The 24,137-nt window shown below is 38.0% G+C and overlaps 1 protein-coding gene across 1 annotated transcript in view; it reads left to right on the top strand.

Annotated features, from left to right (window-relative positions):
• Positions 1-24,137, top strand: part of LOC308147464 (interleukin-1 receptor accessory protein-like 1-B) — a gene marked incomplete at its 3' end in the record, with an annotated part of 376,990 nt that overhangs the window by 97,033 nt on the left and 255,820 nt on the right. The window contains exon 2 of the mRNA XM_080519603.1: positions 18,402-18,681. Coding sequence (XP_080375729.1) covers positions 18,402-18,681 — 280 coding nt within the window. The remainder of the gene's footprint in view (positions 1-18,401; positions 18,682-24,137) is intronic.

Below are 24,137 nucleotides of genomic sequence, written 5' to 3'. Positions count from 1 at the left end.
CGGCCGTAAAATTATATCAGAAGAATATTTTTTTCAACTTTTTTTTGCATAAACCTGTTAATCAACCTCAGTCCTGATCAAAACTACTAAAACTATTTTTAATTAACCCTTTAAATGCCCATTTAGACGATGAAGTCACTGATTTTGGGAGGGAAAAAACACAAAGTTGTAAAATTTTGTCAAAGTATTTTTTCCCATAGAAGTGACTTTATCGTCTAAATTGGCATTTAAAAGGTTAATTAAAAAAAGTTATACTTTTTGGTATCAGGACTGAGGTTGATTAACAGATTTATGTAAAAAATTGTGAAAAAAAAAAATTTATCTGTATTTTTACAGCTGTGGATGAAAACAGCCACCAAAGGGAGTTTTTTTGAAAATCTGATTTTGCACAAAAACTAAATATGCTTCAAAGTTAATTACATTACTAATCTTTGACATTTCCAAGACTGTAATAACATGTAAAAAAAAATCCAATATCCGATCACATTTTATATTGAAAATGAGTCATTTTGTGTGTATTTCTTCCCATTTCAGTGCCTTTATCTTCTAAATGGGCATTTAAAGGTTCATTTTGAATTATTATTTTTTTATATTTGGTAGTTTTGATCAGGACTGAAGTTGATTAACAGATTTATGCAAAAATATTTTGAAGAAATATTTATCTGATATATTTTTGCAGGGGTGAAAGTGAGTGGATGAAAACAGCCACCAACACCACATAAGGACGTTTTTTTTGCCGACAGTGTATTATTGACAGAAGAAGAAGAAGAAGAAGAAGAAGAAGAAGAAGAAGAGGGAAAAACAAACTGCGAGGGAAAACATGTTGTAATCCAGGATCATTATCTTTAGTTTTCCTTATTTCTATTTTCCCTCGCAGTTTGTTTTTCCCTCTTCTTCTTTTACTTCTTCGTTGGTTATGAGGCACTTCCAGAATCCGAAGTAACCAATCAGAATTCAATACCCGCCCCGAATTTCTGTGATTGGTGGACAACCGTGTGTCACATTTGGGAGAGATTTGAGTGAGCGAACGAGAGAGAGAGAGAGAGAGAGAGAGAGGTTGAGCGCAGAGGAAGAATCTGAGCGCAGAAATGATTTTTGAGCGCACGTCTTTCAAAGTTTTTCTTCGCGCAATTTAAATATTTCCTCAAAATGCTACTAGTGTTGCTTGCACAATACATTTCTCTGCGCTCAAATTTTCCCTTCGCTCGCTCAGAATTTTGGCACAAATATAGAACCCCGTATCGGTGTCGGTAGTGGACCGGCGAAGGTGTGAGTCATCGGCGTAACGCAGCCCACACTGCCATGATACAGCAGCGAATAACAGGCTGACGAAGGCAGTGTGTGGCCCGTGTGTGTGTGTGTGTGTGTGTGTGTGTGTGTGTGTGTGTTCTATTTTGCACTTGTGTAGGTGGGTGAGCGTGTGTGGGGAAAGAAAAAAAAAAAAGTGTTCTATGTGAGCAGTCATGTCTGCAATGCAGCACTCGCTTGTGTGTGTTATTTCTTCTTCTTCTTCTCTGGGAGTGTGTATTGTTTGTGTTGTGCATCTCAACACTTCCCTAGCTGTTTGCTAGATGAGAGGATTACCGTCGCCGTGGGGAACGGAAGGGAGGATTTTTCTGATTATATACCGCTCCGGCTCTCTCTGGAGGGGGGAACCCACCGCCCCACCCCCCGAAAACATAATGGGATCACTTTTACATCTGCTCCTTGTCAAGACGCCCCTTCTCCTCCTCCTTGGTTTCAGTGTTTTTTTGTCAAAAAACAAAACAAAAATTCCCCAAAAAATGTATATCCATATTTCTAGCTTAGTTTGGTTTTTGTTTTTTGTTAAAAAAAAAAAAAATATATATATATATATATGTATATATATATATATATATATATATATATATATATATATAAAATCACTAACTTTATTTAATTTTTTTTGTCAAAAAACACAACAAAAATAAAAAAAAATTTATATCCATATTTCTAGCTTATTTTGTTATTTGTTTTTTGTTAAAAAATATAATCACTAGCTTTATTTTAGTTTAGTTTTCTGTCAAAAAAGAGAAAAAAAGAGGAAAAAATACGCTACTGGCTTTATTTTTGTTTGTTTAATATTTTTGTCAAAAAAATAAAAAAAAAAGAGAAAAAAATGTAAAAAAAAATATTTATCATGAGCTTTATTTTATTTTAGTTTTTTTTGTCAAAAAATAGAAAAAAAATGAGAGAAAAAATATCACTAGCTTATTTTTCTGTTTAGGTTTTTTTTTAGAAGAAAAAAAGATTTCTTTTGAAATATCTCACGCGCTTTATTTTTTGTTTTTTGTCAATAAGAGGAAAAAGACAAAAAAAATTTTTTTTAAATCTAGCTATGGTTTGTTTTTTTTCTTTTTTTATCAGAAAAGGAAAAAAATACACTACTAGCTTTATTTTTGTTTTGTTTAGTATTTTTGTCCCCAAAAAATAAAATAAGATAAAAAAATGTTTTAAAAATGTATCATGAGCTTTATTTTATTTTAGTTTTTTTTGTCACAAAATAGAAAAAAAGATGAGAGAGAAAAAATATCACTAGCTTATTTTTCTGTTTAGGTTTTTTTTTTTAAATAAAAAAAAGATTTCTTATAAAATATCTCATGCTTTATTTTTTGTTTTTTGTCAACAAGAGGAAAAAGATAAAAAAAAAAAAAATATATATATATATATATATATATATGGTTTTTTTTGGGGGGGGTTTTTTGTCAAGAAAAGAAAAAAAATCCACTACCAGCTTTATTTTTGTTTAGTTTAGTTTTTTGTGTTTAAAAAAAAAAATGTATACGACTAGCTTAACAGTGATTCAGACAGTGAGGTCTTGATCGAAGCCGAAGGTCATTATATATTTCCCATCTTTCTTCCCCAGCAACATCTCCCACCCACCCATCTCATTACAACACTTCAAATAAAACCATCTCGTCTCCCACTGCTTCCCGAATAAATCACCTAATAAAGTGGCACAATTTGCACTTTTAAAAACAAAAGTGATGCGTGGTTTCCAGCAAAGTCTTCCTCGCAAGACACGAGGAAGGCAGAGTGGTTTATTTTGCAGTGCATGGGGACGGGATATGCTTTGATCTTTTTGATCTTTTTTCGAAGAGTGTGCACACGTTGCAAGGGGGAGATCAGGTGAATCCAGACCGCGCTGTGGAGCTGGAATTGATTTGTGGGGGATGAGAGAAACGAGAAAGTGTGATTTGGTATCTGCCAGTCGGTATGTACAGAAATGTGTCGCCTTCACGGGCTGACGGCGAAAAAAAGGAACAGTTTCTCCTCTTTGCCTGAATCATTTCTGGTCTCAACCCTGCCGGGTACTGCCAGAGTGTGTTTGGACTGGGATTCGTGCATTTGTGGGGACCTCAGTCCGTCTTGTCTTTAGGTGGGGGTGTGATTGAAGGAAAGTAGTAATCTTCAGTCAATAATGATGATCATCGCCTTTGTTTCAGTATTTTTTAGTCCAAAAAAAAAAAAATCCATATTTCTAGCTTATTTTGTTTTTGTTTAAAAATATAGATATAAATAGAGAGAGAGAATCACTAGCTTTATTTTTTTGTCAAAAAACAAAACAAAAATGTAAAAAAATATATATCCATATTTCTAGCTTATTTAGTTTTTAGTTTTTTGTAAAAAAATAAAAAATATATACATATATGCACACATATGGTACATATATGCACACATATGGTACATATAGTCGCATACAGGTGCATATATGCACCTATATGTACATATATGTGCATAAAATATAGGACATTTGTGTACCTATATGCGCATATAGGTACATATATGCACATATATGCGCATATACGTACCTATATAGGGCATATATGTACCTATATGTGCATAAAATATAGGAAAATGGCCAATTTTATATATGTCACATATATCCAAAACCTATATTAAAACATATATGTTTATATAGGTTCTTTCCAAGTGGGTTGGGTCCCTCAACCCCCCCCCCCCCCCAGCTAACTCGCTGTGTGTCCCGCCCCCCCATCAGCATTTAACCCATGATTGTTGACAGAAAGCGCCCACGGCCAATCAAAGGAGCCGCATCTGATACAGAACTGGGGGGGGAAAGCCGGCAAAAGGTTGCAATGTTTATTTTGCAATTGGAAGAAAGAGGGGAGGCTTTTCTTTGTCCTTCCCCCGCTTCCAATCCCAATCACATATGAGTATTTGCATATAAATAACAGAGCCGGTGGCTGTCGAGGAAGAGGCGGAGTCTGAGGGGGGGGGTGAAGAGTAGACAAATGAAGATGAAGTGTCATGAGAGTAAAGTGCAGGCGAGATGGAGAGAGAGAGAACAGTTTCATCTGCGCGTTATGGATGCGGGGGTGGGGGATGGGCGGTAAATGTCACGGCAATCGTTTAATAAGCCGGGCAGATGGAGTCAACCCTCAAAAAAAATATCAATCTTCTTATGTACATAACATCTTCAACTTTTTTGAAACGTCTCATTTAAAACCCTTGTGTGGCATTGTGGGAAAAAATGTCCACTAGGAGTCATTTTTCCTCTTAATTTGACCAAAACTTTCACTGTTTTGGCTCAAATGGCATGATTTTTGCTGAGGAAGCTTTACTTTTACATGCAATTTAAAAATTTGATTTAAAATTTTTCACTCAGCCAATAATACACTGTCAGCAAAAAAACTTCCTTATGTGGCGTTGGTGGCTGTTTTCATCCACTAACTTTCACCCCTGTAAAAATATATCAGATAAATATTTCTTCAACATTTTTTTGCATAAATCTGTTAATCAACTTCAGTCCTGATCAAAACTACCAAATATTTTTTTTAAATAATTCAAAATTAACCCTTTAAATGCCCATTTAGAAGATAAAGGCACTGAAATGGGAAAAAATACACACAAAATTTTCAATATAAAATGTGATCGGATATTGGATTGTTTTTTACATGTTGCTACAGTCTTGGATATGTCAAAGATTAGTTATGTAATTATCTTTGAAGCATATTTAGTTTTTGTGCAAAATCAGATTTTCAAAAAAAACTCCCTTTGGTGGCTGTTTTCATCCACAGCTGTAAAAATACATCAGATAAATATTTTATTCCAAATTTTTTTACATAAATCTGTTAATCAACCTCAGTCCTGATACCAAAAAGTATAACTTTTTTTTAAATTAACCTTTTAAATGCCAATTTAGAAGATAAAGTCACTGATATGGGAAAAATACACTTTGACAAAATTTTACATTTTTGTGTTTTTTTCCCTCCCAAAATCAGTGACTTCATCTTCTAAATGGGCATTTAAAGGGTTAATTAAAAATATATTTTTTTTAAATATTTGGTAGTTTTGATCAGGACTGAGGTTGATTAACAGGTTTATGCAAAAAAATAGTTGAAAAAAATATTCTTCTGATATAATTTTACGGCCGTCAAAGTGAGTGGGTGAAAACAGCCACGAACGCCACATAGGGACGTTTTTTTGAACGTCACACAAGGGTACATTTTTTCCAAAAAAAAAAAAAAGGATTTTATTGATTTAAGCCTAAAGTTCTTATTTCTGAGAATTTCTTCCGAGAAATATCGCTTCGCGACGAGCGACGTTGAAGCAGACTCGTGACTGCCGACTTTGGAGTCCCGCCGCGGAGGAACCCGTTCAAAGATTGCATCAGCTGTACTTCTGAGTCGAACTCGCGGAGCGCCATCTGTGGCGGCGACCCCCCCGGGGAGGGAGCGTTCGAAAGATGTTCAATCAAAGTGAAACAGAAAATACCTGTTGTGTCTCCGAGGAGCACGCTGAGGTGGAACACTTTGTTCCGCGCAAACACACACACACACACACTCCCAATCTTTTCACTAAGGAAAATTACAATAATGTAACTCCTCTGCCTTTTCGTTGCTGCATTGATTCAACCACGATGTATTGTCGGTTCCTATTCTTTGATGGTACTTGAACACATCACTGGCAACGGTATAAATGACATAATTGATCCCGGTTTAGGGCACTTGTTGGAATAATTCCGGAAATATTTCGTGGCTTTTGGGGTTCCCCCAGCAAATGCTAAAACGAAAGCAAACTGACGAGGCAACAACTACGATGACAATGGAGTTGGGGGTACCTTGAGAAATCGGATGTTTCCAGCAACCCTGGAAAGCAAGAGTAGCAACCAGAGTTGCACCGTAGCGCCCACTCAACTGTGCATTGCGATGTTCATTATCCCCCGCTGTGGCCGAGAGGCCCCGAAGGGGGATCTTGAAACAGTCTCCGTACGTACGTCCGTACGTCCGTCCGTTCGAACGTTTCTACCTATATCTCGGCAACCCCTGGGCCCACAGTGACCAAACTTCACATGTGGATACATCTCAGAGGGGGAAGGGATACTATGGTGACCTTGACCTAATTTGCATATTAAGTAGGTCACAGGGTCACGAAGTGCTTAAAAACACATTTTGGGCTCTGGAGGCCTAGGTTTTTGAGCTAGGGCTCTGAAATGTTATACACACCTACTAGTGCTCTGGGGACACCCTCCAGCATACCAAGTGACCTGACCTTGACCTTGAAGATTGGTAGGGTCTGAAGTTTGCTCGTCATGGTTGCACAATACATGTATTTTCATAAATGCTGCATATATGCACATATATGCAGCATTTATGTACATAAATGTGCATATGCTGCATATGTGCTGCATATGTGCTGCATATATGTACATAAATGCTGCATATATGCACATAAATGCTGCATATATGCACATATATGTACATAAATGCTGAATATATGCACATAACTGCTGCATATATGTGCATATATGTGCCTACATATGCATATAGGTACATATATGTACATAAAATATAGGAAAACGGCCAATTTTATATATGTTACATATATTCAAAACCTGTATCAAAACCTATATTAAAACATATATGTTTATATAGGTTCTTTCCATGTGGGAAATTAAGAGTTGGACAATATCAGAATATCGGATATCGGTAGAAAAGCCAATATCGAACATCCCTAATATATATATATTACCATAATTGTTTTTAATCCTAGATTTTAACTTGCAAAAATTAATAATCAGTGAGGTTTGTGAATAAAATAAAGATAATATAAAAAAATGGGGTGGATCCGCAGGTTGCAGACCCCTCCCCCGACGTGCGTCTTCTAATTGAAGCACACCGAAGCTCTCACGGAGGAAAAATGTCAGCGAACCCGACTCAATCTGCATCCGATTACCCGTCTCACGACCTGCAACACGATTTACGAGCCGATCTCACGCTGCGCCTCGCGCGATGGTAAAAACTCGAAAGGAACACGGTCGAACACAACATTTGTTTACCTTTAATAGGACGGCCCTTTCCCCCCATCAAAACAGAGTTGCTTTTTCCACGCGCGTTTACGAGCATCCAAGTCGCATCTGCAGCGCCTCGTGTCCAACAGCCAATTGCACGTTTGATAGATTTGACCGGAGTGTTATATATATTAAACATGAAGCCAGTAGAGCGGAGGCCAGTCAGAACAGTTCTGACTTCTCTACCAATACCTCAAACGATATATAAACGTTTGTGAATTTTAGCCCCGTTGTCAACAATAACGGCAGATTCCAGAGAACCTATACTAAATAAAATACCCGTCCTACTTACCGCTGTGACTTTACCAGCACATCTCCAAGACAGTGTATGTTTCCTAACATTTAATATACTGTCATCTGCGTACGTTGATACGACGTAGAGCCGCAAAAATCGACTTGTGAGTTGCCATCGTGCTGTTTTCTACCCGTGTGTGGTTGCATTATGAAAAAAAAAAACACAGCGTCACCTTGTGGCCTGGCATGGAAACAACAGCTTGGGTTGGCAAGGCAATCGAAACGTCTCCTTATAACTCTACTGATATAGAAACAAGAAGGCCGTTGCTGGGCTAATCCCCCGCCGGAGGGCTTTCTATTTTCTCACAAAGCCAGCTCTAAGGCAGCACACTTGGTACACTAGAGGGTGTTCCATGGGTCCTAGTAGATAATTATGTAGAATCTGAAAGGTCTTCTTCATAAGCTATGTCAAAATACGTCTCCAGAGCCCAAAAGGTGTTTTTATGCACTTAGTGACCCTGTGACCTGATATGCAAATGAGGTCCTGGTCACCATGGTGCCCCTTCTCCCCAGGTGGAGTGTCCATGTGTGAAGTTTGGTGACTGTGGGCCCAGGAACTGCTGAGAAATGAGGAGAAATGTTTATATGAAAATACATGTATTGTGCAACCATGACGAGCAAACTTCAGACCCTACCAATCATGAAGGTCAAGGTCAGGTCACTTGGTATGCTGGAGGGTGTCCCCAGAGTACTAGTAGGTGTGTATAACATTTCAGAGCCCTAGCTCAAAAACCTAGGCCTCCAGAGCCCAAAATGTGTTTTTAAGCACTTCGTGACCCTGTGACCTACTTAATATGCAAATTAGGTCAAGGTCACCATAGTATCCCTTCCCCCTCTGAGATGTATCCACATGTGAAGTTTGGTCACTGTGGGCCCAGGGTTTGCCGAGATATAGGTAGAAACGTTCGAACGGACGGACGTACGGAGACTGTTTCAAGATCCCCCTTCGGGGCCTATCGGCTACGGCGGGGGACAATAATCGGCTGCTTTCGGATTTTTGGGATGCATTTTAACAGTTTCTGTTGTTCCAAATACCCTTCATGACAGATGAATTGGAGGAAAATCAAACCGTTTTGGTCAACATCACAACGGAGCTTAATTAAAAAAACGTGTCTTTCAAGTAAGGAAACAGTTTGATTCGTGGTTGGGTGTGGTTGCGTGTCCATGGATGGAAAGATTCTTGCAAATAAAAGCCTCAGTCTGTTGGACAAACGAGACAAACATGACGAGCATAAAAACAAGGCAGGCCTGACAAACAACCCTGTCCTTGTTTACAGAATCCTCAGCCTCGCTTACCGAACCCTACGTCAGAAGTCTGCAAGACCGCGAGATATCGCACGTCGGTTGTGGCATTGCAAATAAAAACCTCAATTACAGATGGAAACAAGCCAGACCTTTCAAACTTTTGGGCTTCGAGGGAAATTAATTTAGTTCCGTGGACTCACCGGCACGTCCTCGTCACATGAGCGTCTGAAAAGGCAGTAGCGTCACGGCGCAGCGTCGTCTGGTCCAGTGTTTCAATCCGTGTCCAAAGTGCAGATATAAAACTACAAGCTGGTTTTTCAATGACGTTGATCGCCCAAATAAAAGCGGAGATATGAGGAAAAATATGTGTGACCCTTTTGTAAATAGTTTTACAAAAACGCCTGAGGCAGTGCTTCTATTTCACTGTAAATATCTGTATAGAACTGTTTGTTCAACTTTTCAACTGTTCAACTTTTTCAACTGTTTCAACTTTTTGAAACTTGTGCAACTTTTTGACACTTTTTCAACTTGTTGTAACATTTTCAACTGACACCTTTTCAACTTTTTCAACTTTTTTAACTGCTTCAACTTTTTGAAACTTATTCAACTTTTTGAAACATTTTTAACTTTTCAACTTTTTCCACTTTTGTTAACTTTTCCTACTTTTTTTTACTTTTTCAACTGTTTGCACTTTTTTTTAACGTTTTCAACTATTTCAACTTTTTGAAAATCTTCTATTTCACTGTAAATATCTGTAGAGAACTGTTTGTTCAGTCCTGTTTTGATACATTTGAGTTAATAATAGTTTAGATTTACTTTACAAGTAAACAAAATGATTCGTTAACCATGTCTGTGACTTTTATAGTCAATAAATCTGTTTTTACCACCAGGATTTGTAATTTTATGGTGTTTTTAGATCCACTGTTTTAATACAGTATGCCAAAGTGATGAAAATACTTCAGAAATGCATTTATGAGGTTGTCCTGAACAAAATGACACCAAAAAAGGCGCAAGGTTTAAGAATTTTACATCTGAGATATAAAGGAAAAATCTGTTGTAGTGAAAAACGGCACAAAATGCTTCAGGCCCCGAAGGGTTAAAACAGAGGATATATTCACAATCCTGTACGTTTTGCTGGTTGGAAAAAAAAGTATGAACTTAAAAAAGAAAACCCACACACCTTTGGAAATGCTATGATCTAAACATTTGTAATATTTACTTCAACTGTAGTTTGATTATATCTGACATTTTGTTATTGTATTTAAGTTTCAGACAATCTGTTTTACCAGTTGTAGCACGTTTAGCCACGATTAGCTGTTTTGGACATATTAAAAGGATTTTGGCGGGATTTTAGTTGTTTGGAAAACCATTTTAGCTGCTTAGCGTTTTTATAGAGTTTTTAGCCATTTGAACTAATTTTTTCACCATTGTAGCCATTAGCTAGTTTGAAAATTTTAGCACATTAGCAATTTTGGTTATTCGAGCCATTTTAATAATTTGGCTTCTTTTAACCATTAAAGGAGTTTTTTCAATATTGTTTCTCAATATTGTTTCTAACCGTCACCCATTTTTATCTGTTTTATCCATTATTGCTATTTAAAAATTTTTTATAACCATTTTAGCTCCAATTTAAAATTGTAGTAGTCCGTGCTCATTTCTATCAATGACCATTAAAAAAAAAGCGCTAGTAGCCATGTCTTAATATATTTAACCGTCATATTCACAGTTGTACTGTGCGAGCCAGATTTCGGCACTACTACAGCATCAAAATATTTATTTTGAAGCGGTTTAGCTCTGTCCCATTTTTGTGAGACGCTATTCTTCCCCGGTAAGAGGAGAATAGCCGAGAGTGTTTATTTGCAGGGCTGATGGGAAATGCAATGATTGAGCCAGGCTGTCTGATGTTTGGCAGCGAGTCATTCCTTTTGTGTGTGCGTTTTTTTTTTTCTGCTACCAAATCCAGTCTGAGCAGCCCACCCGACAGTACTTCTGAGTAAATTTGTCCCTTTTTCTTCGGTCCAGGAAAAGCAGAATATGCTCGTGTTGCGTGGCCCACATTGGTAGCTGGCTGTTAGAGCTTGGTGGTCTTGCATATCTACGTTATTATCCTTGAATCCTTGATCTTGAAACAGTCTCCGTACGTCCGTCCGTCCGTTCGAACGTTTCTACCTATATCTCGGCAACCCCTGGGCCCACAGTGACCAAACTTCACATGTGGATACATCTCAGAGGGGGAAGGGATACTATGGTGACCTTGACCTAATTTGTATATTAAGTAGGTCACAGGGTCACGAAGTGCTTAAAAACACATTTTGGGCTATGTAGGCCTAGGTTTTTGAGCTCGGGCTCTGAAATTTTATACACGCCTACTAGTACTCTGGGGACACCCTCCAGCATACCAAGTGACCTGACCTTGACCTTCACGATTGGTAGGGTCTGAAGTTTGCTCGTCATGGTTGCACAATACATGTATTTTCATATAAACATTTCTCCTCATTTCTCAGCAGTTCCTGGGCCCACAGTCACCAAACTTCACACATGGACACTCCACCTGGGGAGAAGGGGCACCATGGTGACCATGACCTCATTTGCATATCAAGTCACAGGGTCACTTAAGTGCATAAAAACACCTTTTGGGCTCTGGAGACGTATTTTGACATAGCTTATGAAGAAGACCTTTCAGATTCTACATAATGATCTACTAGGACCCATGGAACACCCTCTAGTGTACCAAGTGTGCTGCCTTAGAGCTGGCTTTGTGAGACAATAGAAAGCCCTCCGGCGGGGGATTAGCCCAGCAACGGCCTTCTTGTTTATTTTGCACCATTGCTAAATTTAATTTGCGTGTAATTCTTATACTGTCAATAAATATACCACACGATTACACAGACTAGAAAGATGACTTATTTTGCGATTACAAAATCATCCAAGTAGCGATATCTGAGGTTAAGGGTGTAATCTGTTTGCTTTGGCTGCTGTTCGTCATCTGTCCACTAGAAGCAGTGTCGTACTCTAAGGAAGGTCATAATCTAACTCAAAATTAGCTGCCAAAGTAGCATTAGCCTCAAAGATTATTTAGCAAAAACGCGCTAAAGGCTGCAGCTTTTGCTTATGTTACTGTTAAACAATATTGCAGGTTGTGCTTCAGGAAATGCTTTTGTTTTCAATATATTTTGAATTCAGCTTCTGTTTTCTTTTTTTTTTAGGGAAACTTGGAAATTTTATAAAATTTGGCAGCAGTTTTCTGTTATTATGCCAAAATTACCCCAATCGAGATCAACTAAAACAAGTTTGATTGTTTTTTTTGTGTTTTTTTATAGTCCCAAAAATACAAGCCTGTTAATTGAAGCATCGAGCATTTTAAGGATAATTTCATTAGCATGTTAGCCTACCTAAAATATTTATCTTTAACTGACATGTAAGATTGATTTTTAAGTCTCTCCTGATGTAGGACTAATAAAAAATGCATTCCTAACTACTTGGATAGTGCTGCATTTTGCTTTTTAGCCGATGCTAATGCTATGCTAACAAGATTGTTCTCTTTAATCTGTTTGACCTTTCGTTCTGTTTCTTTCTTCGTGGCACGATTTAAGCACTACGGAGCCTCGTGTTTTTTTGGACGTGCATTACAAGTGAAATATCTTCATTTCAAATATCCAGGGCTCAAACAAAAAAAAAAATCTAACAAACATTTGTCAATGATCATAAATAAAAAGCAATCTGGACAATTTCTGTCGAAATATTAAAATATGATATAAAACCTAAATAAGAAACACATTTGGTTGAAATCTATTTATTATTTAAAAACATAAATAAAACTTGAGGTTTGCATTTCCAGAAGAAAATGCAAAAGAGAATGCTAAAGGTTGAATGAAGCTGATCTGCTTTGATTTGTGCATCTCCAGTGCTGGGATCCAATGAGATCAAAAGAGATCAGCGTCTGTAGCCATGGAGATTCTACGTTCAACGATTTTCTCCTGCTTTGATCTGCTTTGATCTTCATGAGGTGCCTCTCTCGTCCACTTTGTAAGGGACACTTTCTCATAGTTTTTTGAGAATTATTTGGAAAAGGCTAAAGACATAAAAAGCACACAGCATAGCAGTCATCTCATGAACAAGTTGCACGTGTTGATATTTGAACGGTTTAAATCAGTTTAGGATTGCAGGAGATATAGCGCAGCGACAAAGATGTCAGAATAATAATTACTATTGTGTGGATGACAACATTGACAAAAACTGTATTGTTTATTTATTTATTTTAGTTTTTCGTGTTTATGGCTAACTAGCCATAAATTCATAATACAATACTAATGCTTTTAAATTGTACATAATACAAAAAGTTAATTATTCAAAGACAAATAAACCACTGAGATAGAGTCCACACACCCCCTTTCTACACTGCTACATTGCTGATTCCACTTCCTGTGGGAGGAGCTTAAAAGCACAATCAATCAATGAGGAAAGTTCAAACAAATAAATTACAGAAAAAGGAGCAAAACTGATGAAAAAGGAGATTCACACTATGCTACATGAATGATTTACCAAACAAAGTTCATGTTCAAAGTAAAGAGAAGCAAAGCCCCGCACTATTTTCATGCTAACGTTGCTGTTGTCCCCACTTTCATCCACCAACTATACTCATTTCCTGCTTCCTATGCCTCGATCCAACACAGACAGACTGAACTACAGCTGAACTGAATACCAATTAGCTGATTAGTGGAAATGAATCACCTATCAAGCAAGCTAATCAAGCATGGGCAGATTAAAGCCCTGCAGCGCCCGGGGGCTAAAGTCACCGATCGGGCTCCAGTTAGCTCTCTTATTGCTTTCTGTGTGTATCTTTGAGCTTTAAAGCAGTTACTGAGATCTACAGTGTTGTAGCAACATAGGCTCCCGACGGGGTTTCTTTCCGATGAAGCCTCAACGAAACATTTCAGTTCTTGACCTCGGATTTGCTGATTTAACCAATTCAGTGCATCCAAACTCATAATGCTCTTATACGATTTGGATACACTTGGATTTTCCCACGAGGGGGTTCGGGATCCCCGACCTTTATCAAAGCCGACCTCTTTCTAAAAGTTTCCCTTGTTTGCAAGACGTACAAGATCTCTTTGAGGTTGTTGGATGTTCATGAACTCTTAGGCTCCGGTTTGGTCCGGACTGGAGTCTCGTCCGGAAAAACGAGCAGACATGGAGTATTGAGGAAGACTCATTGGTATCTGGTCTGAAGACGATACATTGCGGCTCTTTGAGGCTACCCATTAGCCACACGCTAACTAGCTTAACCACCACGTGCTAAAGCGGCAGGACTTGCGGTTTTGGTTGCAAGACGTACAAGATCTCTTTGAGGTTGTTGAATGTTCATGAACTCTTAGGCTCCGGTTTGGTCCGGACTGGGGTCTCGTCCGGAAAAACGAGCAGACATGGAGTGTTGAGGAAGACTCTCATTGGCATCTGGTCTGAAGACGATACATTGCGGCTCTTTGAGGCTACCCGTTAGCCACAAGCTAACTCGCTTAACCACCATGTGCTAAAGCGGCAGGACTTGCGGTTTTGGTCCTGACCGATCAATGAGCGGCGTTTCTTCTTTACTTCCTGTCTCGTCAGTGTTTGTTTTGGGGCAACAGCGCCCCCCCAAACCAACAGCTGTTGTAACTGCGCCACATTTTCCCGGCGGTTTGGTCTGAATGTCGAATGAAGGTGTGAAAATTCTCACCCTCGAAACTGTCCTTTCAGACTTTGATTGCTCGACACCAAAATGATCTGTTTGTGAAGGATCTGCTGCCGCTAAACTCTCTAGAACCTTTTTCTGACGATGTTTTCTCACTTGTCTGTTGCTATTTTCATCCCCGCATTCATGCGTAGGCGCGCCAGTGAATTTTGTCGCCGCCACCCACATGGAAAGAACCTATATGAGGATATATGCACATATATGAAACCTATATGCAGCATATATGCACATATATGCAGCATATATGCACATAGATGCTGCATATATGCACATAAAATGTAGGAAAACGGCCAATTTTATACATGTCACATATATTCAAAACCTATATCAAAACCTATATTAAAACATATGTTTATATAGGTTCTTTCCATGTGGGTGATCCCACATGGAAAGAACCTATATGAGGATATATGCACATATATGAAACCTATATGCACATATATGACAATATATATGCTGCATATATGCACATATATGCTGTATATATGCACATATATGACCATATATATGCTGCATATATGCACATAAATGCTGCATATATGCACATATATGTGCATATAGTTTATGCACATATAGGTACATATGTGTACCTTTATGTGCATATACTGTATGTCTTATATTTTATGCACATATAGATACATATATGTGCATAAAATATAGGAAAACGGCCAATTTTATATATGTCACATATATTCAAAACCTATATCAAAACCTATATTAAAACATATATGTTTATATAGGTTCTTTCTATGTGGGCATCGTCAGCATGACCCTTCCAGTTTCTCACGACAGCATTAATCGGCACGGTTAATCAAATGCTTCCGCCCACCGCTAGCCCCCTCCCTACAACGACTTCCCGCCGCCCGATTGGCAGGCGAGTCGCTTCTTTGGTAAATAAAACATTTATAGGAGCTCAATTAGCGAGCGCTGTCGAGTCACGGACAGCTGTGATCGCCAGCTGTTTGTGAGGAGGAGCGATGCAGCGAGGTGAAGCGAGGAAAAAGAGTCGAGAACAGCAAAGAGGGGGAGGGGGGGGGGGGGGTGAAGCAGACTCAGAGATTGACTTTTTTTTTTTTTTTACTCAAATGCATAGTAATTGGCATATCAATCAAGAAAGTGACAAGCTCTCGCTGAAGATGCTCTAGTACAGGGATGCCCACACTTTTTCAGCCTGCGAGCTACTTTATAAAACGACCAAGTCAAAGTGATCCACCCACTACAAAAATACAAAACATATATTTATTTTCAAATATATTGAGGATTCTTTATATGTGCAATGTATAATGATGTACCTTGCAAAACCGTATGAGCCAATATTGCGCAACACGACATAATTAACTATGAGCATTCTTTGTAATTACCTGAGTTTACTTTGATGTTACTTTGATCTTTGGTATTGTGACGCTCGACTGGCAGACGAGACGAACACACTTCGAAAATGACATCGTGAAAAAAAAAGTCCACCTCCCATTCCTCATGAAAGTGACTCGTCTTCGTCTTCTCACTTGGTCCAGCCCCACCACTCATTTTGGGGGGGGGCTTCAAATTTGCGGTAACTCGCTGACTAGCTTGTTAGCTTCGCCACACTTAGCGTCGCTGTTTGCACATGTGCGGTGACCTGAAGGTCAGAAAAATTCCGCCGTCATCTGATGCTGCGTTCGATTGTACTCGTAGTTCGGAAAGGTAAATTAGTTTCATTGCACCAGCGTCTATTTTTTTTTTTCCTAATGTCATGCGATCTACTATTACAACCTTTGCGATCGACTGGTAGATCGCGATCGACGTATTGATCATCCCTGAACTAGTATGTAGAAAACTACCACATCCTGTACCGGCTGATGAGACCTGAGGTCATAGAGAAGGTACTGCTCAATTTCTTAACCGATTGATTGGTTTGAGACTCGCCACCAAATGCTAACTATGCTAACCCTGCATTCGGTATACTGGCTGATGTTTGGTTGAGTTTGATGCAATATGATTAGAAATGATCAAAATGCCACTGGATGAACTCAATCAGGCATGACAAGGGGTGATTGGTCAACGTTTGTGCCTCTCCAATGCAGAACTGCTGTCAAACTCTTTAAAATGTCGTGTATCCTCGGTAACGTTTGATTCACATACAACTATATCATCCGTCGCCACGTGTTTTCTTTCTGTTTTCCACTGAGAAAAGTGCCACAATGTCATATAACTGAAGTCGTTTTACCATAACACACTGAAACTTGTGTTCAATAGTTGGTGTGCGGTGGCCTTAAAGCTTCCTATCTCATATAAAGTCCATATAAGTTGATGTTTTCTTATTGGTTGTGCAGCGTCTTTGGGTTGAATCTCGTATACAGCTGAGATTGAAATAAATCCGAGAATCACCCACATGGAAAGAACCTATATGAGGACATATGTGCATATATGAAACCTACAAGCAGTTTATATGCACATATATGCTGCATATATGCGTATATATGCCACATAAAGGCAAAATTAAGGTGCATATATGTGAATATAAAGGCCATATAGGCGTCTTGTACTGCTTCTTTGTTTCCACACACATATATATATATATATATATATATGTATGTATGTGTGTGTGTGTGTGTGTGTGTGTGTGTGTGTGTGTGTGTGTGTGTGTGTGTGTGTGTGTGTGTGTGTGTGTGTGTGTGTGTGTGTGTGTGTGTGTGTGTATGTATATATGTATGTGTGTATGTATGTGTATATATGTATGTGTGTATGTGTATGTGTGTATATGTATGTATGTATGTATGTATATGTATGTATATATATATATGTATATATATATATAGCCCATATCTCACTTTGACAACTGTCATACATTATCAAGGCAATAACTAAGAACTAACTAAAAAACAATTATGTAAGAAGAACATATAGGTGCATGTATGCACACATATATACGTGCATATATGTACCTATACAGGTGCCTGTATGCACGCACATGTGTCCATATATGTACATTTATGTACATATAATATAGGAAAACGGCCAATTTTATATATGTCACATATATTAAAAACCTATATTAAAACACATATGTTTATATAAGTTCTTTCCATGTGGGCAGAATCACCTCTTTGCATGCTGTTCATGAATAATGCATCTATGTTTCAGTCTTCCTATAATTTACTCAGGTCAAATATAGCCGAGTGCTTATCTTGAGTTTATTGCTGGTTGAAATCCATTTAAATGCGAGCCGGTGACACACAACTTAAAATGTGACGCTGGCGGTAATTGTAGGTGAAGGAAAGAATGGTGTCCGACTGGGAACTGGGAGGTTCTGGGAATATTTTGAGCATTTAGAAGGATGTTGTGGGAATAAAAGCACAAGGGAGTTGGTAGTAAGGAGGTAATCTGCTATATAAAGGTAGTCTGTTTACCATTGTGTAACTCAACAACAGTTGTTTATCCACACGAGAAAGATAAACCAAACAAAGCAAAAGCAGCAGGGTTTCCTTCGCCTCGCAAATTTACTATGTGAGTGCTTCTCAGATGGTAAGTGGGAATTTCCCATCTGGTGCCTCTCAAAATTTCCGGTTAAAAATACCAAATGGGCCCACTTCATTTTAACTTGAGAAGGTTCCGACATCAGAATCTTATCCTGTATCTTTGGTATAGCAGGTTTTGTGAAACACCGTACCACCTTGTGGTACAAAGTGGTATTACAAGGCTAGCTTTTCAGAGCGAGTCCGTAAGGCCATGATGTGAATTTTTTTTCCCGTACAGATTGCCTCAGCTGTGTTGTGAAGTTGGTCTAAAAAAAGCTTTTTCCTTCTCCTTGTCTTTCAGTGGAGGGCTGCACGGATTGGTCAGTGGACTACCTGAAATACAAAGTGCTTCTCGGGGAACCCGTACGGATTAAGTGTGCTTTGTTCTATGGATACATCCGGGCCAACTACACCCACGCGCAGAGCACCGGACTCAGCCTCATGTGGTACAAGAGCGCGGGGCACGGCGACTTCGAGGAGCCAATCAGCTTTGACGGCACGAGGACCAGCAAAGAGGAGGACGCCATCTGGTTCCGGCCGGCCGAGCTGGACGACGTCGGATACTATTCCTGTGTATTGCGGTGAGTTGTTGTTAGTGTGAATGCAAGGCAAGGCAAGGCAAGGCAAGGCAAGGCAAGGCGTTCACACTCTTGAGATTCTGTTTCTGTTTATTCTGGACGTTTTTCGAATCGCTAAAACTCTGGCAATCTTCACCCGTTCGTCACCGTTCAAATATCAAATCCTGCAGCTTTTTCGGCACTTTCCAGCTAAGTTCTAGCTTTTTGAAATCTCGTCAACTTTTTGAAATATTTCAACTTTTATGCAACTTTTTTCCCAATGTAAACGGATGGAGACATTTTTTACCTCGCTATAACTTCTTCAAAACTTTACCGATTTCAACCGTTCGACTTTTAAACTGTTCCACTTTATCAACTGTTGCAACTATTTCAACTTTTTGAAACTTGTGCAACTTTTTGACACTTTTTGTAGGATTTTCAACTGACACTTTTTCAACTTTTCCAACTTTTTTCTACTTTTTCAACTGTTTGACACTTTTTTAACTTTTTTTTTTTTTATTAAAAGAAAGACATTTTTAAATACATTACAGTCATTCCAATTTGCTTTTATAGAGAAAATTGAAAAGCCCAACATATCCACATGAGCAAGCAGGTGTGTTTGCGACTGTTTTTAACTTTTTCAACTATTTCAACTTTTTGAAACTTGTGAAACTTTTTGAAAATCGTGCCAATTTTTTGAAAATCGTTCCAATTTTTTGAAAATCGTGCAATTTTTTGAAAATCGTGCCAATTTCTTGAAAATCTTGTAACTTTTTGAAAATCGTGCCATTTTTTTCAAATTGTGCAATTTTTTGAAAATTGTGTAACTTTTTAAAAATCGTGCAATTTTTTGAAAATTGTGCATTACAGTACAGCAGCATTCACACTATCATGCATTTGCCGCGGGAAATGCAGATCATGTAGTTTTTATTGTCTTTCCTTCATCTTCAAATATTCTCCTAGCCCTTTTGGGATCTTTTTTTTTTCTTTCATCTTCACAGTAGCACGTCTGGAGTAAAATAACGGCGTAAATAAGATTTGCTGGTATCCTCCAGGCACGAGAGAAGTTCTCCCCTCTTGATTTCTAATGGAGTCTCTCATCTGCGGCGTAAAGAGTCACTGGTCTCTGGTCCACAGAGTGTTGTAAAGCAGTACGTAGCCCCCCCTCCACTTGCCTTTACATGCTAAATTATTTCTTTACACTCCTCTCGGGGAAGGCCGGCCATTAAGTCCAATTGGGGAATCCATAAGTCTTTGGCCTTCACAAGTCCTTCTCCACAAAATGAGCAACAGCGAGAGGCGAGAGGAAGGGGATAGGGGCAGTAACTCACTTGTGATAAAGTCAAATAGGAAGGAAAATAGAGGAAACTGGCGTTATCGTCCTTTCCCATGCAGGAACTCTAGGTTTTTTTTCCTGATTTATGGGTTCCGTAATTTGGTTCAAATTTCCCAGCTTCAACATTTTTTTTATGAACGGGAAGTTCCAGGAGCTGCAGTCCTTTAAATTCAGACAGAGCCACACGAACGCGAACAGATTCTCAGCGTTTTTTGAAGACCGAGAAAGGACAAACGATGCGTCTCTCGACGAATAAGCGCCCGGCGCAGGCTCCCCCCCCCCCCCCCCCTCCCCTCCCCCCCCATCTCTCACAAGCTATTTACCATTCAACGCTATGAATAGAAACAGGCAGCGCCAATCCAACAAATCCTCCATTCACAGACGTTGGCAGCGTTTTTTGCTGGAGGTAGACAATCGGTCCGCCACGAGTTATTGTGTAATCACGCCCCAAAGTAGCGCCGTGAGATTTGATTTGGACGAGTACCGTCGCTTTGTCGCCAGTCTCCCCCATTCACAACCAAATTAAAGGGGGGGGGGGGGGACTTATTTGCCCATCATTTAGAGGAATAACAATAATTGGGAATAGAGAGTACTTTTCTTTCACGGATCTCTGGCCCCTCGTTTGGATTTCTATGGGGTATTTTTTTTAGGTAGTTTACTTTCTCCACAGAATTAACATTCTCAACTTTCATTCTTCGCCATTAAAGTTGAATGTGCACAGCTCCGACCTTTATTTACAATGCTAACAATTAGCTCTACTCATCTACTGCAAGCTGGGGGGGGGGGGGGGGGCGTTCGGAATAGCATGGGAATGCCAGAAACCGGGCGCACTGATTAGCACCGCTGTGGTAAAATGTTAACCGCGAGTCACGATCCTCAGAACTCTCATACATAATGCTTTGAAAAACCATCTGTCACTTTTAATTTGATAGGGAATCCTATGTATCCAGGTGTGTGTAGCCATGCCCATATGGAAAGAACCTATATAAACATATATGTTTTAATAAAGGTTTTGATATAGGTTTTGAATATATGTGACATATATAAAATTGGCTGTTTTCCTATATTGTATGTACATATATGTACATATATGCACATATACGCACATGTATGTACATATATCTTCCCTACATTTTCCTATATTTTATGCACATATATGTATTTTTCCTACATTTTCCTATATTTTATGTACATATATGCACATATACGCACATGTATTTACATATATCTTCCCTACATTTTCCTATATTTTATGCACATATATGTATTTTTCCTACATTTTCCTATATTTTATGTACATATATGCACATATACGCACATGTATTTACATATATCTTCCCTACATTTTCCTATATTTTGTGCACATATATGTATTTTTTCTACATTTTCCTATATTTTATGTACATATATGCACATATACGCACATGTATTTACATATATCTTCCCTACATTTTCCTATATTTTATGCACATATATGTATTTTTCCTACATTTTCCTATATTTTATGTACATATATGCACATATACGCACATGTATGTACATATATCTTCCCTACATTTTCCTATATTTTATGCACATATATGTATTTTTCCTACATTTTCCTATATTTTATGTACATATATGCACATATACGCACATGTATGTACATATATCTTCCCTACATTTTCCTATATTTTATGCACATATATGTATTTTTCCTACATTTTCCTATATTTTATGTACATATATGCACATATACGCACATGTATTTACATATATCTTCCCTACATTTTCCTATATTTTATGCACATATATGTATTTTTTCTACATTTTACTATATTTTATGTACATATATGCACATATACGCACATGTATGTACATATATCTTCCCTACATTTTCCTATATTTTGTGCACATATATGTATTTTTCCTACATTTTCCTATATTTTATGTACATATATGCACATATATGTACATATATGTACATATATGCAGATATACGCACATATATGTACATATGTTTTCCCTACATTTTCCTATATTTTATGCACATATATGTATATGTACTTTTCCTACATTTTTCTATATTTTATGCACATATATGTACATACGCGCACATATATGTATGCGTATATGCATCATACATGCAGCATTTATGTGCATATATGCAGCATTTATGTGCATATGTGCATATATATACGTATATATGCGCGTATAGGTACATATATGGACATATAGGTACATATATGCGCATATAGGTACATATATGTACTTATACTTATATGTACATATATGTACCTATATGTACATACAATATAGGAAAACGGCCAATTTTACATATGTCACATATATTCAAAACCTATATCAGAACCTATATTAAAACATATATGTTTATATAGGTTCTTTCCATGTGGGTGGCTACAACCCTGTTCTGGTCGGTTCCGCTACCAGGTACTTTCATGGTTCTTGCTACACCGAGGTTCCAAGCGAGCTAAGACGAGTAGAAAATGCGACATTTGCAGACGACGGGCCGCTGATAGGCCGGCGTGCCGCGACAGCAGATGTTAAAAAAACCCGACCAAACTCCGTAGCCGTCCCGGAGAACGCCGTTTAACCGTATTTCCATTCAAGTTTAACGTATCGTAACGTTTGTTTGTTGTTTCAACATCAGCTGCTGCTAACACCAACACCACTGAAACCGAAACGCCAGACAGTGAAGCACGATTGTAACAAATCTACATTTTGTAAATAGTATTATCAACCCTTGTGTGGCGTTCAAAAAAACGTCCCTATGTGGCGTTCGTGGCTGTTTTCATCCACGAACTTTGACGGCCGTAAAATTATATCAGAAGAATATTTTTTCCAACTTTTTTTTGCACAAATCTGTTAATCAACCTCCGTCCTGATCAAAACTACCAAATATTTAAAATATATATATGTTCAATTAACCTTTAAATGCCCATTTTGAAGATGAAGTCACTGATTTTGGGAGGGAAAAAACACAAAATTGTAAAATTTTGTAAACGTGTATGTTTCCCATATCAGTGACTTTATCTTCTAAATTGGCATTTAAAAGGTTAATTTAAAAAAAGTAATACTTTTTGGTGTCAGGACTGAGGTTTATTAACAGATTCATGTAAAAAATTTCGCTTTTTTTTTTATCTGATGTATTTTTACAGCTGTGGATGAAAACAGCCACCAAAGGGAGTTTTTTTGAAAATCTGATTTTGCACAAAAACTAAATATGCTTCAAAGATAATTACATTACTAATCAATGACATTTCCAAGACTGTAATAACGTGTAAAAAAAATCCAATATCCGATCACATTTTATATTGAAAATGAGTCATTTTGTGTGTATTTTTTCCCATTTCAGTGCCTTTATCTTCTAAATGGGCATTTAAAGGGTTTATTTTGAATTTTTTTTTTTTATATTTGGTAGTTTTGATCAGGACTGAGGTTGATTAACAGATTTATGCAAAACAATTTTGAAGAAATATTTATCTGATATATTTATACAGGGGTCAAAGTGAGTGGATGAAAACAGCCACCAACGCCACATAAGGAAGTTTTTTTGCCGACAGTGTATTATTGACCGAGTGAAAAATTTAAAATCAAATTTTTAAATTGCATGTAAAAGTAAAGCTTCCTCAGCAAAAATCATGTCATTTGAGCCAAAACAGTGAAAGTTTTGGTCAAATTAAGAGGGAAAATGACACCTAGTGGACGTTTTTTCCCACAATGCCACTCAAGGGTTAAACATCTAAAAATATATACTATTTAATTCATTATTTGAGCTGATTTCCACTGCATGTTTACGCCGCATCGTATCGGGGGCGATTACTTGTGCACGATGGGGAAAATCCCAGACGACTCCACCCACGCCGTGGTAATACTGTATGGTAATTTAATGCGACTGAGGCTGAGTAGAATAAGTAGTACACAGACCTGCATAGCTTGTTTGCGTCTTTGCCGCTTTGATGTAATCATTAAAAGCTCATTTACATTAGATCTACATCCATTTTTTCCAATGTTACGGAAGTTTACAGATAGTGGCCGACCTTGCAATACCATCTGTTGTCATAGGGGGGCAGTGTCAAGACGAAATGAAATAACAAATAGCCAAAGTTTTCACATTCTCCGCTTGTGTTTAAAAAAAATCATA

This window comes from Blennius ocellaris (assembly GCF_963422515.1).
Source record: "Blennius ocellaris genome assembly, chromosome: 24".
Classification (NCBI taxonomy): Eukaryota; Metazoa; Chordata; class Actinopteri; order Blenniiformes; family Blenniidae; genus Blennius; species Blennius ocellaris.
This window is presented reverse-complemented; position numbering and strand designations above follow the sequence as displayed.